At 53.6% G+C, this 18,428-nt stretch overlaps 1 protein-coding gene across 1 annotated transcript in view; it reads left to right on the forward strand.

Moving 5' to 3' along the window:
- Positions 1 to 18,428, forward strand: part of LOC139186638 (ninein-like protein) — a 35,888-nt gene that overhangs the window by 9,241 nt on the left and 8,219 nt on the right. The window contains 10 exon segments of the mRNA XM_070801924.1: positions 72 to 208; positions 1,440 to 1,580; positions 5,416 to 5,762; positions 7,095 to 7,290; positions 12,029 to 12,236; positions 13,246 to 13,542; positions 14,936 to 15,037; positions 15,130 to 15,230; positions 17,147 to 17,224; positions 17,944 to 18,021. Of these exon segments, the coding sequence (XP_070658025.1) occupies positions 72 to 208; positions 1,440 to 1,580; positions 5,416 to 5,762; positions 7,095 to 7,290; positions 12,029 to 12,236; positions 13,246 to 13,542; positions 14,936 to 15,037; positions 15,130 to 15,230; positions 17,147 to 17,224; positions 17,944 to 18,021 (1,685 nt within the window).

Genomic DNA, 18,428 nt, shown 5'->3' on the forward strand with positions numbered 1-18,428 from the left:
GGCCTGAGAGAGCCAGCAAATATCTGAAGACCCCCTCATCCTGCCTGCCTGACAGGCCTTTCTGTTTTCAGAGCCTTGACTTCAGTGTGGATGAGAAGGTGAACCTTTTGGAGCTGACTTGGGCCTTGGAAAATGAGCTCATGATGGTGGGCGGGGCCGCCCAGCAGGCAGCCTTAGCCTGCTACCGCCAGGACCTGAGCTTCTGCCAGTAAGAGCCCCGATGAGGGGGCGGGGGGTGGGGTGCTGCTGGCCAGGCTGGCCTCCTCGCCCAGGACACGGGCAGCCTGCGGGAGGAGAAAGGGTGCTTCCAGCGTGGTCACAAAGCACGGCATGGAGATTGGGCCAAGAATGCGTTCCTTTTTCATTGGGTTTGGCTCCAGTTGAGCTGGATATTCAGGCCATTTGTCTGCTGAGCCTGTTGGCACAGAGATTGTTACTGTATTTTTATTGATGTACTGAAGCTACAGAAAAGGTTGGCAGTAATTCCAATCTCCATCCTCACAACTTTGCATCTTGTTAGGTACCGACAGATGAGACCTCTGACATCAGGCAACTCTGCAGAGGGGCCCAAAGGAAGACTGCTTTGGGAGGATGAGGAAGGGAGACAAGCTTGGTGCTTCTCCAGTGAGAAAAACAGGCACCAGGATAGCCAGTGCACTGAGCCTCAGGCAGGGCCTGGGGTGACCGGACAGAGACAGGAGTCTCCTCTGCTCTGGGCAACTCCCTGGCTCTTAGGTGCTAGGCTACAGTTGGCAAGGCTGTGACCAGGCAGGATAAGGGGTGGCCCCCTTCTCCCCTTCATGCGTCCAGTCCCAGGTTAGGTGCTAGGGATCCCTGGGGCCTGAGGCCCAGCTGCAGGCAAGAGGGAGTGTGGATAATTTCCCACCTCTTCTAAGGCCGTCTGGAGGGGTGAACACTGCACACCCCAGGCTTGAACCTCTTGGTTCAGAAACCTGCTAGAAACCCCATTGCAAGCCAGTTGGCTTCTTGCTGTATGTACTTCTGTAAAACAGACTCAACAGCTGCAGAAACCATCCTGGTAGGAGGAGGGTCAGGCTTCCCGGGTGGCATTAGTCGTAAAGAACCCACTTGCCAATGCTAGTGCAACCCGCTTGCCAACGCAAGAGGCCTGAGAGATGCGAGTTCCATCCCTGTGTCAGGAAGATCCCCTGGAGGAGGGCATGACAGCCCACTCTAGTATTCTTGCCTGGAGAATACTTGCCTGTCCACTCCATGGACAGTGGAGCCTGGAGGGCTACAGTCCATAGGATTACAGAGTCAGACATGACTGCAGTGACTTGGCACGCATGCACAGGAGGTGGGTCAGAGCCCAGCGCTGGCCACTGCTCAGCACTCTTAGGCCAGCCGAGTTTGTTCCTTCAGACTGGCTCGCTAGGCCCAGAGCAGTGTCCCCAGTGATCCCTCCCTCCTTTCTGCAGGGAGCAGGTGGAGCAGATGGTCAGGGAGCGAGATAAGGCCAGGCAAGACCTGGAGAAAGCTGAGCAGAGGAACCTGGAGTTTGTGAAGGAGACGGATGACCTGCACTCTGCCCTGGAGCAGCTCACGGAGGAGAAGGTCAGGTAGGTCCTGCCGGGGTCCTGGGCCAGGGCGGATGGTGGACCCAGGCTGCTGCCAGCTGAGGCCCTGCTGTCTCACCTGAGCCCGCAGCAGGGAGCCCGCAGACCAGGCATCACCCATGAAGTGGGCTGAGCGGATTCCGCAGTCAGCCCGGCTGGTGGCGGACAGACCAGAGGAAAGCATTTCTGACCTTTATGAAAGTCTTTCCCTCTCTCTCGATGTGTCACCTGCCTCCCTGTGGTTCTTTGCCGCGGCCGCGTTTGGTTCCATCCCAGACAGGGGAGGTGCCGAGTCCTCTCTGGACGCACATGGGGCTCATGGGGCTCCCCGCTGGGGGGCAGCCTGACTGCACACGCCCTTCCTCTGCGGCCAGCGCTGCCGTCCCCAAGCGTCCACAAGCCGACGGTGACTGATTTCAGGTGAATCAGACAGTGAGCTGGGAATGGATTTGCGTTGGTCTCAGCCTGGTTGACCTGATTCTCCCGACCACCCCGAAGGGACTTGGTGAAGTTCTCTCTGAGTCAGAGAACCGGAGACTCGTTATCTCCATCCAAGAATCTGGTTGGGGGACACAAGGCCTCGAGGGCCATGTGGGTGTTTGGATTTTGCTCCATGAGTAACACGGTATCATTGGCACATTTTTAGTAATAGCATTTGCAGTTGTGTTAGGTTACTCTAACAGAAAAGTATTAAGGGATACATGTTCATTGTAGAAAACTTGAAAAATACACACACGAGGAAAAATAAAAGCAAACATTTCACGTCCACAGAGGTTGTCGCTCCTGACCTTTCTCACGCGTCCCTCGCTTCTTCCTGTGCATGTGGTCGCTTTCAGAGAGGTGAATGTTGCATATCCTTCCTGAGCACCCGTCATGAGGCTCTGCCATATGTTACTGCACCTTTCCCCTTTAAAGAGGGGAGTGATATGATCAAGTGTGTAAAACTCACCCCAAGATCTGCAGGCTCTTAGGTTAATCGTGCTCATCAAACTGTTTCCCTGAGTGACAGCTGCCCTTGTGCCCCAGAGCTCTGCGCTGAGTCTGAGGGAGGCCGAGCCAATCATTTCTGGTTTCGACCACAGTCAATTGATTGCGGACCCGGGCAGGCTCTGCCGAAATAAGAGTTTCCACTCATCTTCACTCTAGATATACTGGGTTTGAGAGTCCTGTTAAGCAACTGTTTTAGTAATGTTGTTCAGTCACTCAGTCGTGTGCGACTCTTTGCTACCCCATGGACTGCAGGGCACAAGGCTTCCCTGTCCTCCACCATCTCCTGGAGCCTTCTCAAACTCATGTCCATCGACTCAGTGATGCCATCCAGCCATCTCATCCTCTGTCGTCCCCTTCTCCTCCTGCCCTAAATCTTTCCCAGCATCGGGGTCTTTTCCAGTCAGTCAGTTCTTTGCATCAGGTGGCCAAAGTACTGGAGTTTCAGCTTCAGCATCAGTCCTTCCGGTGAATATTCAGAACTGATTTCCTTTATGATGGTCCGATCTCCTTGCAGTCCAAGGAACTCTCAAGAGTCGTCTCCAACACCACAATGCAAAAGCATCAATTCTTTGGTGCTCAGCTTTCTTTATGGTCCAAATCTCACATCCGTGCATTACTACTGGAAAAACCATAGCTTTGACTAGATGGACCTTTGTTGGCAAAGTGATATCTCTGCTTTTTAATATGCTGTCTAGGTTGGTCATAGGTTTTCTTACAAGGATCAAGCATCATTTAATTTCATGGCTGCAGTCACCATCTGCAGTGATTTTGGAGCCCAAGAAAATAAAGTCTGTCACTGTTTCCATTGTTGCCCTATCTGTTTGCCATGAAGTGATGGGACCAGATGCCATGATTTTAGTTTTCTGAATATTGAGTTTTAAGCCAGCTTTTTCACTGTCCTCTTTCACTGTCATCAAGAGGCTTTTTAGTTCTTCTTCACTTTTTGCCTTAAGGGTGGTTATCATCCGCATATCTGAGGTTATTGATATTTCTCCCGGCAATCTTGATTCCAGCTTGTGCTTCATCCAGCCTGGCATTTCACATGATGTACTTTCCATATAAGTTAAACGAGCAGGGTGACAATATACTGCGTTGACGTACTCCTTTCCCAATTGTAAACCAGTCTGTTGTATTCTGTCTAGTTCTCACTTTTGCTTCTTGACCTGCATTCAGGTTTCACAGGAGGCAGGTAAGGTGGTCTGATATTCCCATCTCTTTAAGAATTTTGCAGTTTGTTGTGGTCTACACAGTCAGAGGCTTTAGTGTAGTCAATGAAGCAGAAGTATGTGTTTTTTTGTGGAATTCTCTAGCTTTTTCTGTGACCCAGTGGATGTTGGCAATTTGATCTCTGGTTTCTCTGCCTTTTCTAAATCCAGCTTATACATCTGGAAGTTCTCGGTTCACATACTGTTGAAGCCTAGCTTGAATGATTTTGAGCATTACTTTGCTAGCATGTGAAATGAATGCAGTTGTGTGGTAGTTTGAACATTCTTTGGGATTGGAACACAGGAAAATGAAATCTGTCAGTGCTTCCACTTTTTCTCTTTCTATTTGCCATGAAGTGATGGGACTGGGTGCTGTGATCTTAGATTTTTGAATGTTGAGTTTCAAGCCAACTTTTTCACTCTCCTCTTTCACCCTCATCAAGAGGCTCTTTAGTTCCTCTTTGCTTTCTGCCATTAGAGTGGTATCATCTGTATATCTGAGATTGTTGATATTTCTCCTGGCATTTTGCATGATGTACTCTCTAAGTTAAATAAGCAAGGTGACAATATACAGCCTTGATGTCCTCCTTTCCCAATTTTGAACTAGTCCATTGTTCCATGTCCAGTTCTGTTGCTTCTTGACCCACATACAGGTTTCTCAGGAGGCAGGTAAGGTGGTCTGATATTCCCATCTCTTGAAGAATTTTCCACAGTTTATTGTGATCCACATAGTCAAAGACTTTAATGTAGACAATGAAGCAGAAGTAGATGTTTTTCTGGAATTCTCTTGCTTTTTCTATGATGCAGTGGATGTTGGCAATTTGATCTCTGGGTCCTCTGCCTTTTCTAAATCCAGTTTGTACATCTGGAAATTCTTGGTTTATGTACTGTTGAAGCCTAGCTTGAAGGACTTTGAGCATTACCTTGCTAACATGGAATAAGTGTAACTGTGCGGTAGTTTGAACATTCTTTGGCATTTCCGTCTTTTGGGATTGAAATGAAAACTGACCTTTTTCAGTCCTGTGGTCATTGCTGAGTTTTCCAGATTTGCTGGCATATTGAGTGCAGCACTTGAACAGTGTCATCTTTTAGGATTTTAAATAGCTCAGCTTCACTAGCTTTAGTGATAAAGCTAAGGTTTGGCACTGTTTTCCCTGCTGATAGAAATGGTTGTTGCAAAAGATCACTGCAGAGTCCGAGGGGAAGGGCCCCGCCCCATCCTCTGTCTGCTTGGGATTCGCTGTGAGCTGGTTTTTCAAGGCTTGTGATGGAGGCTGACTTCTCTGCGCCTTCAGTCACCGAGGGCCCTGATGCTGCCTTTATTTACCGATGCATTTTTTTTTGATGATGTGGAAAAGGTTGAATGGCCAAGGGGTGCCAGAGACCCACCCAGAGGTCACCTGCCAGCTCGCCCCATGGGCCGAGGGACATGCTGGCTCCCTTGTTTGCGTGGGGTCACCTCTGCCAACCCCGAGCGGGGCGTTCATGAGGCCTGTGCTGCCCCACAACACTGCAGCTCACCCGTCTATCAGGCGGGAACAAACGAGTCCCTAGTGCCGAGGCCAAGTGTGCTGACGGGAGACCCCGGGGAGGGAGAGGCCCAGATGGCGCCCCCGATGCACCGTGTGCCGTGTGCCTTGCAGACACCTGGAGCAGAGCTACCGGGGGAGGCTGAGCCTCCTGCGGTCCGAGGTGGAGGTGGAACGTGAGCTGTTCTGGGAGGAGGCCCGGCGGCAGAGGGCCGGGCTGGAGGAGGACCTGAGGAAGCGCCTGCAGGCAAAGGAGACCGGCCTCCATGAGAAGCTGACCCTGGCCCTGAAGGTAGGGGGGTCAGGGTGCTGCGGGGTGCCTCCTCAGGACCCCCCACCCGAAAAGAGGGAGTCCACATTGCCCGGGGTCCCTCCTCCACACCCACACCTTCCTGGGCCAGGTCTGAACCCTCCCCGCGGCCCTGGGGGCTTAACGCTAAAGAACGTTTTCTGCAGCCACTGAGAGAGCCCATTTCTCAGCCGAAGCGGAAGCGTCCTGTCTTCTCCAGGAGAGACCCAGGCCTCCTCTGCAGCCGTGTGGGCCGCAGGATGGGGGCCCCGGGGCTCTTGCCCTCGACTCCGGGTCAGCGGCTGCCGCCTCGGCTGCCTCCCTGGAACCACAGCACTAGACCAAACACAAAAGCGTCACCCGCCCCCAACCCTGGCTGTGTGACCTGGATCGGGGGCACTCTTCCTGGCTGTGGAGAGGGTCCCTGACCTGCTCCCCGCCTGCCTTTGCTTCCAGTGAGGTGGCTCCAGCCCCACCTTCTTCTTCCCTGACTGTGGGTTCCTCCACACCTGCCCTGCCTCCCTCCCCCAGAGGAGAAGCCAGGCCTGACTTCTGGTTTATCCTGTGTCTCCGGACACCGCCTTCCTTCCAGTGGACTCCTGGGCTGTTGCGGGGCAGCTTCAAATCCGTCCTTTCAAAGACGGCTTGGGAAGGGTTGTCACCGTCTTCCACTCGTGCTGCTTATGACCTTCTCGAGAGCTCAGGCGGCCGGGATAGCCTCCCCCAGGGCTCCTGCCCCGGAGCCCTGCCTCTCGCTCCCTCCTCCATCCTGGCCAACCACTGACCTGTGTCTCGTAGGAAAATAGTCGATTGCAGGAGATGACTGAAGTCGTGGAGAAGCTCTGAGACTCAGAGAAGCTAGTCCTCAAGCTGCAGAATGACCTGGAGTTTGTGTTGAGGGACAAGGCAAGTCCTCTTGCAGACTCTGAGTCCCCAGACAAGCGCCTGTGGGTGTTGGTAAAGGGCGTCAGGGTCTTGATGGAGAATACACAGGAGATGGAATTGGGTTTTTCTGCTAAAATTCCACGTGCTGCTCAGTCACTCAGTCATGTCTGAATCTTTGTGACCCCCATGGACTGTAGCCCGCCAGGCTCCTCCGTCCGTGGAATTTTCCAGGCGCAGGCAAGAATACTGGAGTGGGTGCCATTTCCTGCTCCAGGGGATCTTCCCGTTCCGGGGCTGAACCTGCGTCTCCTGCGTCTCCTACGTTGGCAGGTGGGCTCTCTGGCACTAGTGCCACCTGGGAAACCTAAATGCTGTGATGCAGAGGAAGTTATTAAGGCCACTTCGCCTGGAGTTTCCTCCCCTTCAGGCAGTGCAGGGGTGCAGGTGACACCCCAGTGATGCCCTGCATTGACCTGCTGACGAGGCCTGGACCAGTCAGCAACTTCTGAACAGACCCCAGTGCTGGGGTGAGGAGCGCTTTGAGACCTGGCCCTTTCTGTCACCTTGAGGGGAGGAGGGGAAGGGTGGGAGGTGCACGTCCGTGCAAGGGGCCTCCCAGGTGGCCGAGGCAAGAAGGCAGCCCAGGGTCCAGGTGGGAGCATGACCACCTTCCTGAAATTCCGAATATCCTTCTGCCCTGAGACCTTTGAAACGAGGGTGGGGAGGAAGAGGAGGGACAGGTGGCTGCGCCTGCAGATGCTGAGCGTCCTGCGGCAGTACGAGGGGGTGGCAGCCCACCCTCTACCTGGCCTGAGGTCCTGGCCCTCACTTTCCTGCTTGCATCTGGCTTTCAGCTGGAGCCTCAGAGCACAGAACTCCTGGCCCAGGAAGAGCGATTTTCAGAGATCCTGAAGGAATACGAGCTTAAGTACCGGGTGTGTGTCCCCCTGCCCTGCCCGAGGGAACATCAGGCGCTGTCTGCTCAGGACTGGCCCCTCCCACCTCCTGGCCACCCACGTGGAGGGTGGCCCAGCCCGCGTCCACAGGAGCATCCCTACATGAGCCGGGCAGGCATAGCCTCTGACGTGGGCTTCCTTCTTCAGTTGAGGTCTTCTGAGCCTCATGTTTTTGTTTTTCAAAAATTTTTGGCTGTGTTGCATGGCTTATGGGATCACAGTTTCCTGACCAGGGATGGAACCCACACCCTCGGCAGTGAAAGCCATGGAGTCCTCAATGCTGGACTGCCAGGGAATTTCCCGAGCCTCATGTTCTGCAAGGAGGCAGTTGGGACTTTGCCCACCCAGCACCTGTGCCCGGCCCCACACAGGCTGCTCACCCCAGTCCCAAGGCCCCCGTGTGCATCCGGGCACCGTGTAGGGCTTCATCTTGTTTCCTGTGGTTGAGTGTATGCATTTCCTGGGCCAAACCTACATGTGAGCCCACTCAGCTGGCGTCGCCACCATGCAGAGCAGGGTGCAGGTGGTGAACAGTCCCTGCTGGGAAACAGATCACACTGTTACTCCCTCAAGATTGTCCAGGACTCCGGCAGATAAAGCATGGTTGTTTGGAGGTAAGGGTGTAGTATTCACTTGTTTCTTAATGGTTTCCCTCCTGATTAACGTAAGAACTGTCTCTCTGCACGTGATGCTTTGGCCACACCAGAGGATAAAGGTGAGCCCGTGCTGGTCTGCAATGTGACGTGACCCCCGCCTCCTGCCTGCCACACCCCGAATCCCGGTGCCCCTGCAGTCCTGTGTATGGGTCACCTGTGTAGCCCTTCTCAGAGACCGAGTGGTGTGTGGGTTTTGTGGTTAACTTTCTGGGAGGAACTCTCCTTCCTGCCATGTTTTCTCCCCCACTTTGAGCACCTGTGACTAACCAGCACTTAATACGTTGCTTTAGTGCACCTGAATTTTTTCATACAGGTGTAACCCCCTTTTTTTTTCACATGACTGTCACCTAACTGTTGCTACTCATTTCACTTTTGATTCTTGAAATTTTGGCAAAAAAAATTTTACATTTTGGTGCTACTTATTCAGAGATCTTCCCTCTTTTGGGGGGATATTTTTGGCTGTTTCAAACTAGCATTGAGAACGTTAAAAAAATTTTTTTTTAAATAATTTGTAATACACGAAGTTGCAAATGTCTGGGCAGCCAGCCCCTCTGTGTGTGCTGACTCGGTGTGGCTGGCCCCGCCTTCCTCTCCAGTGCTTTCTGAGCTGCTGTTGAAACCCCACCCTCTCCTGCTTTCTTGCTGAGCTCACCTCTCCTGCTAATGCTAATGTGAAGAGAAGCCTCGAAGGTTCCAGGGCCTCAGACCTAGGGCTTCGCTGTGTGCAGTGGACTTGCTGCCTTTCCCGGCTCTCGGGGCAGCATCCTGTGACTGCCTTCAGCATCCACAGGCACCCCAAATTCACGTGCAACCCACACGAAAGCAGGCACATGGCTCCCCAGCCCTGCTGGATGCACCCTGGATGGACAGGCTGGGACCCAGGACAGTGCATGTCATCCTTAGGCGCTTGGAACAGAGCAGTCTGCCTGGCATCATACCTTAAGGGCCTGTTTTCTGGCTCTGGGGAACTTGCGGAGCATGTATGCTCTTACAGTGGCTGTGTGAGGGGGGAAGGAACCCCTGAAGGGGCAGGGCATTGGGCAGAAATGATTCTGTCTGTTTCCTGCCACATCAGCACTGCTCAGTAAAAATAGCAGTCACGTGTGTACTTCCAAGTTTTCCAGTGGTCACATTAAAAAAGGTAAAAGAAAAAAAAAAGTAAAAAGAAATGGGTGACGTTAATTTTAATAACATTTTATTTACTCCATTACTTTCACAGTATCATCATTTCAGCATATAATCAATATAATCACATTTTAAGTGAGCTATTTTGCATCCCTCTTTGGGAACCTGGTCTTTAAGATCATTGTAGAGTTTATGCTGCACACCTCAATCCAGACTGACCACGTCAGGGATGCTCTGTGGCCTGTGTGGTGTCATTGTGGGGTGGGGGCGCACACACCCGCCGCCCCACGGGCCTCCCTGCAGCTCTCGCTTCCTGGCCTTGCCCTTTCCCCGGGACAGAGGTGCTCGCTCTGGGGAGATTGCGTATTTGCTCAGGAGTTTCTGAAGGAGGTACAGTGAGCCTAGTAAACATGTGCTTCCTCTAAGATCAGCAGGGCCTGTCCCTTCTCCCACATGGCCTAGAGCTGCCAGTTAGAGGCTCCTCCTCCCAGGGTGGGTGTGGACACAGGCCAGGCACTGGCCACCAGGGAGTTCAGAAAGAACTGGCAAGAGCTGCCTGCAGAGGAAACGCAGATTAAAAAATCAGAGAGGAGGGACTGCCCTGGTGGCCCAGTGGTTAGGACTCCACTCCCGATCAGGGGGTGCGGGTGTGATCCCTCGTTGGGGAACTAAGGTCCTGCAGGCCGCACGCACAGCCCCCAGAAAAGGAGAATCAGTGCGGGTGGTGGGGCCTTGAGGGTGTGCGTGGCGTGGACCCCAGAGCCTGGGTCCTGGGGGAGGAGCCGGCTGGAAGCGGCATTGCATGTGGCGTCCTCCAGGTGGGGTGACCACGGCCCACCCGAGGCGGGGGGAGGAGCACGTGGACCCACCGTCACAGGAGAACGTGGCGCTCGGGCCGTGGGACCACCTGGGAGAGTGGACTGTGCGCGCTGCCCTTCCTGCCCTGTAAAAGCCGGGTGACCAAGTGGGCGCGTTGAGTTATATTTCATTCTTTGCGTGGATAAATGATGCTTGTTACAAACGAGACCCTTCCTCTTTTATTTTTCCTCTGTGCTGTGCAGCTTGCGGGATCTTAGTTCCCTAACCAGGGAGCAAACCCGCGTCCTCTGCAGGGAAAGCACTCAGTCCTAACCGCTGGACCACCAGGAAGGTCCCAGAGGCCCTTCCTCTTAAGCCTCATGTCCCCCGAATCTCCCCCACCAACCTCTTGTGGTTTCAGGTGTTAAAAGGTCTCTGTATTTTCTCCATTTCTCACTTTCACTGCACTTTTTCCCCCAAGCCCCTTCTGGGTATCCAGTGATGGAAGGTGGTGCCAGGTATGAGACGGTGGGAAATGACTCCTGCTCCTTGTCGCTCCCGGAGCAGTTCGGTGCCCGGGTATAGTGTCTGTGCCCCGTCCTGGAAGTCGGGACCCGCTCTGCTGGGGCCTGAACTGTTCCCCGGGTGCCGGCCCTGTGCCCCGCTCCTGGGCCTGGTGGCCGCAGTGGCTGGAGGAAGTGTCTGGCTCTGCCCACAGGACCTGCAGGACCACAACGACGAGCTGCAGGCTGCCCTGGAAGGTCTGCAGGCACAGGCGGCCCCGAGTCAGCACGGCCGCCTGCCCCCGGGACACGGCTGGGGTAGGAGCTGACTGCTTGGAGGTGGTGGGTCTGCTGGGAGGCAGTGGGTCACGTGCTCATGCCCCGGGGGTGGGGCGGTGGGCCAGCCCACTGTGCAGGGGGACACAAGTCCTTCGGACCACTTGTGTGGGAGAAGGGGCCTATCTGAGGCGAGGGGTTTAGGCAACCCAGAGCCCCAAGGGAGATGGAGGAGGATGAAGGTCCTACTGCTTGGACAGAGTAAGTGGTGAAGGTTATGATGACCTTGCTGTGACCTCAGGGCAGGCATGTCCCCTGTGAGCCTCCTAAGGCAGCGGGGACGGAAGGAGATGCCCCTGGGGAGGGTCATCTGGGAAGGGGAGCAGAGAGCGGGCTGGGGGCGATGGGGGATGGCCTGCGATGGCTCTGACAGGGCAGTCCATGTCAGCTTTCCTCGGGGCCTCCGAGGGCAGCCAGGGGGTCTTCTGTGCACCTGGCCTCTGAGGGGGGCCCTCACCTGCACCTGCAGCAGTGGACTCTGCTCCCCCGAGCCACAGCCCTGCTGCCCTCAGCCAGGGGTGCTTGGCGCGTGGCTGCTGTCATCGCATGCCTCGATGAGTGTCAGGGGCCCGTGTGGCCGCAGGGAAGGGGGCGATGGTCTTTATCCCTGGACGGGCCTGAGCTGCAAGGAGTGTGTGGCCCTTGTTGAGAGCCAGGACCTGCGCCCCGGATGTGGTGGCCATATGGCTCTGGGTCGTAGCACCGGAGGGAGCCCCAAGCTTCGTGTTGGTGCCAATGCAGCCAAAGCGCTCTCCGGCTGGAGGCTTTTCTCTTCCCCTCACCCCCATCTAAGGAGGAGGGGCGGTCAGAACAGCAGCTCTGTGGTGCAGGGGCCACATGGGTGGTGGAGGACGGGCTGGCTATGCATCCAACCGGGGACACTCCTGACCCAGGCGGCAGCTTTCTGTTAGCACGATGGGATGCTCTCTTTCCTAAGGTGCTTATCCCAAGTTCTCTTGGCCGGATGTTGCCGAGTCTGTCCCTCTTTTTCATGGAAAACATTCGGGAACTGAAAAGAGCAGGCGAGAGGTCAGGATGTGTCTGCTCCCTTCACTTTCAGCCCATCCACCCGCATGAATGAAACCCCAGCAGTGGCCACACTCCCATTCTGAATCAATGTGAGTGTGCCCCCTACCACGCGTGGCGTGGGGACACCTGGGCCCAGGAGGGCTGGCCGTGAATCACTGCAGATGGTGACTGCAGCTATGAAATTAAAAGGTGCTCGATCCCATGGTGTTCTGGGCAGAACATCAATGTACATGTCCTCTTATTTTCAGGCACCATCACGTTCGTCGGTGATTCTGCCCCAGCGAGTATAAAAACAGAGATCATGTTGGAGCTGCTGAAGGAGCGTTACCAAGAACTCAAGATCCAGCTGGAGACCAAGGTCAGGGGACTGAGGGAGGCCACAGAGTTAGGGGAACTTCCTGCTGCTGAGACGCTTCTGCACACATGTCTGCCCAGAGTGAGCGCGCTCAGGGGGATGGAGGTTTGCAGGGAATGTGTGTGACCTTGACTTTGTGCCTCCACCCTCTTTGGAAGGAGGCAGGACAGAAGGAATAGCTAATAATAGGAGGGAGCAGGGTCCATCCCCATGTCCGGAGGCTGGTGCAGAAGCCAGACCTCCCTGTTTGCCCTGCGCTGGGAAGTCATAGCCCCCAGCTCTGTTGCAGCTGAAGCAGATTCTGGGAGCAGAATCTTAGTTCCTGTGATTGCCCTGCACCAGGGGCTCCCCAGGTGGCGCTAGTGGAAAAGAGGAGATATGTCGCCAAGACAGGAGACATAAGAGATGCAGGTTCAATCCCTGGGTCGGGAAGATCCCCTGGAGGAGAGTGTGGCAACCACTCCCATCTTCTTCCTGGAGAATCCCATGGACGAAGGAGCCTGGTGGGCCACAGTCCACAGGGTCACACAGAGTTGGACACAACTGAAGCGACTTGGCACTCAGGGGCTCCTAGGCCACCCTGGCCACATTCTTGGGTGAATGTGTCTCTTGCTCTGTTACTCGATTGTGGTGGGTTTTGTGGTGGGATGGTGCCCACAGCTTGTCAGGTGTCACCATGGCCACGGGGTGGTCCTGCCCCTGGGTGCCTGCTGTGGCCTTGCCTTCCAGGCCTCGTGGAGGTGTTGTTCCCCTCTGCCCTCTTCCTGTAGCTGCCCGCCGGGCTGCCAGCCTCCCTTCTGCACCTGCGGGCCTCCCCCCGAGGCTGCAGTGGAGGTTACAGGAAGTGATGGAAGCAGGCGGCCACACAAGCCGTAGGGAGCCTTTCACGGGCCCCGGCACCCTGTTGAAGCTGGGCCACCCGCTGTTTGGGTTCTGCACCCGGCAGCCTTGATTCGTCAAGTGAATTGTGTTTGGGGTCCCCAGTCGACATCACTCATGCCTCTCTCCTCAGGTTAATGACCACGACAGGGAAATGGAGGTGACGAAAAGGGCCTTTGCAGAGGAGAGGAGGGAGCTGGAGCGGGCCTTCCAGCTCAAGGTTGGCATGCTGCAGGGTCAGAAGGCCGAGCTGGCGACGCTGCACACGGAGTCGCAGGAGGTGGTCCGAGGCCTGTGGGAGCAGCTGCAGAGGAGGGCGGAGCTGGAGCGGGGCCACGCGTGGCGGCTGAGCCAGGACAGAGCGCGGCTACAGGAGGTGCTCCAGTGGCTCAGGTCCGCCACCCCGACCTTGTGGGATCTCAGGTCCAGGGTTTGTTGCCCAGAACCCGGATTTGAAATTGAATTTGGGCAGATTGCTCAGTCACAAGTACTTGTTACCTGAGTGGTGAGCCCTGAAAGAACAGGTTATTTTACACAGGGTCTGACTTTTCTTTCAGCCACACTGTGTGCATGGCATGAGAGAGCTTAGTTCCCTCACCAGGGATCGAACCTGTGCCCCTGTGGTGGACGCATGGAGTCTTCACCACTGGACTGCCAGGGAGGTCCCAAGAAATCTGACTTTAAAAACACAGTCTCCCTCATCTGTCATCTCGTGGCTCCTGGGGAGGTGGACGAAAGGCCTAAATGCCCCCAAATAATGGGAAAGGCCTTTAGTTTGGGTTAGTGGAGTTCTTGAAAGAAACTGAAATTTGTGAGCAAAGGAGAGAAAAGGTTTATTTGGAAAATTGGAACATGATCTTCTGTGCTAGAGAAGAAGGGCCCACACGCCCATCCTCCGGGCCCCACCAGGAAGCTGAGGGGCTGGAGAGGCCTGAGGGGAGGCTAAAGGTGGGGAGGAGGTCCATGAGCCGGTGATGGAGCGTCAGGTGTGCAGCCTGGCCCTCCTCCCCAGCCCCCCTGGGGCCCAGGCCGGCACCCACTCCATCTCAGGAGCCCAGGCCTCTAGAAGGGCTTTGCTAGGAGCCTCCCAGCACCACTCAGGAGATGACCTGGGTGACTGCAGGCAGGCACAGCTGTGTGTTATGGTTGCGGCTCTCTACCCAGTGTCTTTTGGTCCCATGAGCACCCACGCGGCACTCCCGCAAGCTCACCGCGTCCTGCAGAGACAGAGGCTCCGTGAGCTGTTGTGTCCCTTGTCTGGGCAGAGGACACTGGCTCACCGCACACGCAGGTATGTCCAGCTGAGGAGCCAGCTCCTGCCCGCAGGGTGACCATGGCACGTTGCTTCACCGGAAAACAGATCACGTGGGATTTATGATAAGCCAAGGAATAAATGTCAGTGCACCTCCCAGCTTGAGAAAGAAAATACTGGCATAGCCAGTAGCACCAGGCTCTGTTCCCAGACCCCCGTCCCTTCCCCCTGAGGCGCCTGGACTGTTTATCACCCTCTAGACCTTGCTCTAGGCCTCTTCCTCAGACACGGGGGTCCCCCGACAATGTGGAGCCTTGGTCGTGGTGGGCTGACTTCTGAACTTCCTGCTCCATGAAGCAGAGGTGGTGCTGGGCCTCACAAGTGGCAGAGCCTCAGGTGAATCTGTGGACCCACTGTTGCAATTGCGGCTGCGATCGAAGGCTGGTCTCGGGCCCAGTGCACCTGCGAGTCCACATCAGGCCCCTGGCACACTCCGGGGCCTTCCGTGCGGGAGCAGCCCAGCGGCCACACACCCTCTCTGCTCTCTGTCTCGGGCACTTCCTCTGGACAGGCACAGGAGCCAGTGCTGTCCTCGTCCTCCACCCAGCCCCCGGGCCCAGGGGCTGTGCTGGGCCTCTCCCCGCTTCTCCTGATTCGCGGCACGCCTTGGCATGTTGGCCCCACAGCTAACGTCACAGCTCCAGTCTCAGTGGTGTCTAGATCATTGGACAGGGTTTCCTGGGCACCTGCCACCTGCTGTCACAGCTTGGGGTGCAGCCCGGAGTGAGACAGGTGTTTGCAGCTTTCAACGCCAAGGGGTGGGTGGAGAAGGCTCCATTCTTCCGCATCTGTAACCCTTGTTACAGGTCTGTTCAGGTCTTATGTTTCCTCCTGGGTCTGTCTTGGTAGATTGTTTCAAGGCATTTGGACATGGCCGTTTTTCAAATCTCCAGACCGGGCGTTTTACTGAATGGTCCTCCGCTTGGATGTCTGGTTAGATACCTTCTTTATGGGGCCATCTTCTTCACTCTGATGTGTGGCCTTTCATGAAACTGTCCTTGGAGTACATTCCCTCAGTTTTCCTTATCTGAAAATGTCTCAGCTTCTCTCCCATTTCTGAAGGCTGGTCTTCCTAGGAGCACAAACCTTGAAGCACAGTTGAAGGCTGCCCTCTGCCCTCTGACCTGGGCAGGCTGCTCTGTGTGAACATCCATTTTCCATTGCTGTGGTGATGAGTTACCAGGAAGTCAGAGGCTTAAAGCATCATAACTTAGGACTTCACGGTGCTCGAGCCTGTAAATCAGAAGTGCCTACGACTGGGCGGAAGTCTCGGTTTGGCAGCTGCCTTCCTTTCTGGAAGCTTGGGAGGAAATCTGCAGGCCTCCCATTCCTGATCCACACCCTCCTCTGACGCCAGCAGTGACTGGTTGGTCCTCCTCGAGCTCCATCCTGACTCCCAGTCTTCTGCCTGCTCTTCCACAGTGGAGGGCCCTAGTGGACAGTCTAGGACACTCTTTCCATCTAAGGGCAGTGAATTAGCAGCTTTAATTCTGTTTGTTGCGTTGATTCCCCTTTGCTATGAAATAGTACATTTGCAGGTTCTGGATGCAGACGTCTTTTAGAGGCTGTTATTCTGTACCCACAGGAGGTGATCTGAGTTGTGTCCTCTGGTTGCTGTTAGCTTCTCCATCTTTTGTGGTTTTTCTTCGGTGTGTTTAGGTGTGTATTTCTTTCATTTTAACTTTTTATTGAAGTGTTATATGCACACACAAAAAAATACACACGTGTATACAGTCGGAAGAATTGATGAATTGGACACATCTGTGTCACCAGCACCCAGAACACGTCCCTCAGGGTCACTATTTCAAGTCGGGATAGTGGTAACCCCTGGGGGGGCTCTGGGGAACCCCATTTTTTGTTCCTAAGAATGGAATTGAGTCGTAGGGCATAGGTGCTGTTTTCTTTTTACTTACCGTACTTAGAAATATTATGCCTGCTGAATATATAGATTTGTGTCCTATGAAAATCTTTCAGATATTCTTTGTAAAATATTGCCTCTCCCCTCAGTGGCCTTTTCAGTTGGATGTATGATATTAGATCTTTTCAGTTTTCCTCCTTTTCTTAACCTCTCTTTCATTTCTTCCAGCTTCTTTTCTGTACATGGCATGTTCTGGGTACTTTTTCATATCTCTGTGTTCCGGGTCAGTGATTCATTCTTCAGCTATATCTAATCTACCAGTGAGCTTTGAGTTTGACATTGATTTTTTTTTTTCATTTTCTAACATTCTATTTGATCCTGCCTGATCATTTCTGATAGCTTCTTGTTGCTTGCTTGTCCACTTTTTATTTCCATCTTTTATTTAAGTAAACATTTAATAATATTTATCCCAAGTTTGTGTCTGATAATTCCAATATCTGGGATCTAATTCTGTTGTTTTGGCTTCTTCTGACTCTCATCAGTGGTCCTTTCCCACATACGTTGTGGTGACCTTTGATTGTGAGCTCATGTTCACATGATGTTTATCTCTGGGACTCTTGGGAGCTGTAGTAGAGGATTCTCCCTGCAGAAAGGATGTGTTTTGCTTTTTCCAAGAAGACTTGGGAGCCTCTTAATCTGAGACCACTTAACCTCTTCCAGGGAACCAGCCCAGCACACGCACCCCTGGTGTGGTTTCTCCACACCGATATAGGTGTTGGCCTCAGGGTAACGCTCAGGGCAACCCCATCTTTGTGTTGCTTAATGCTCACAGCTCTGATTTCAGCATTCGGGTTTTTGTTTAAGGTCCCTTGCGGTTTCTATAACCTTCTGTGAGGACGCCGCACCTTGGATGATCAGCTTTGCACAGGCTCTGGTTATCTGGTGAATGTGGAGGACTAGGATAAGGCAGCCACCATCTTACTCGAGGTCCAGGAAACTGGAAACAGAACCCCACCCACTGCTGCCACCCACATACACACACACACCTGCCTCGAATCAATTTTGTTTTCCATCCAGGAGCCTGAATAACAGTTCAAAACACAGACCTCATTTGAGATCACTCTCCTCATTGAAACCCTTCACTTCTTTTAAAATTCCATTGACTTCTGTGTCTTAATTTTTCTCTTTAGTTCCTCATGAGAAAAATGAAATCATACTTATGCTTATGAAGGAGATACTTATGCTTGATATTATAAGAATAATATTATATTATATTATAATTATTATAATTATATATTATATAATTATTATATATTATATATAATTATATATTATATATTATATAATATATATATTATAATAATACATGAGGTCATGTGCTTGAGTACTTTTAGATTGAAAAAACCAGAAGCTAATGCCAGGTAGAGACCTAATGTTTAGGGGAATAAGTGTCAGTGACACCAGCACATATCAAGGATAGATTCTCTGGGCGACAGGTGTGGGTTTCAAGCTGCGTCCCCATGATCTTTATTGGTCAGTTGCTCATCTGTTGCACATCACTGGAGTTACCTTCCAGGGAGACTAAGAGCATCGGAAGCCAAGGGCTCCAGGCAGACTTGGCCTGGGCAGCCTCTGTCAGTACTTGCTTTCCCCTCCTGAAGGTTCCACGTTGCATCGGATCACCCTCCGTCCGCTGACGCGGGCATCTTTCCAGTTTCCTCCAGTGCTGACCTCAGGGTGTAGGACAGGGGGCACTCCCCATAGGATTCAGCTTCCTGAGTCCTTGTGTTCCTGAGCTTTGTGCTCGGGGTCCCTGGAGGGGATTTCCTTGCAACAACTCTGTGAGGACTCTCACCCAGCATCTTGCATTGGTGCCAGCTATGAGCACGCTGACATTTCAGTGAAGGTAAGGAGATGCAGGAAGGGGCCAGCTGTAAACACAGAGAACCAAGGTGCCGAACACACTAGTCACTGGCTCTTTTAGGAGCTAAGAAAGCTTTGTTTTTCTGTAGCTTATCTCTTGGGAGATGCAAGCCAGAGCAGGTTAACACTGGATACAGGGAGGGACTGGTGCCCTGTGTCCCCATCCAGGGAAGGAAAGTGGGGCTGGGGGTCATTGCAAGACCAGACTCTGTCGGGTGACCAG

Source organism: Bos indicus, chromosome 13 (assembly GCF_029378745.1).
Source record: "Bos indicus isolate NIAB-ARS_2022 breed Sahiwal x Tharparkar chromosome 13, NIAB-ARS_B.indTharparkar_mat_pri_1.0, whole genome shotgun sequence".
Lineage (NCBI taxonomy): Eukaryota > Metazoa > Chordata > Mammalia > Artiodactyla > Bovidae > Bos > Bos indicus.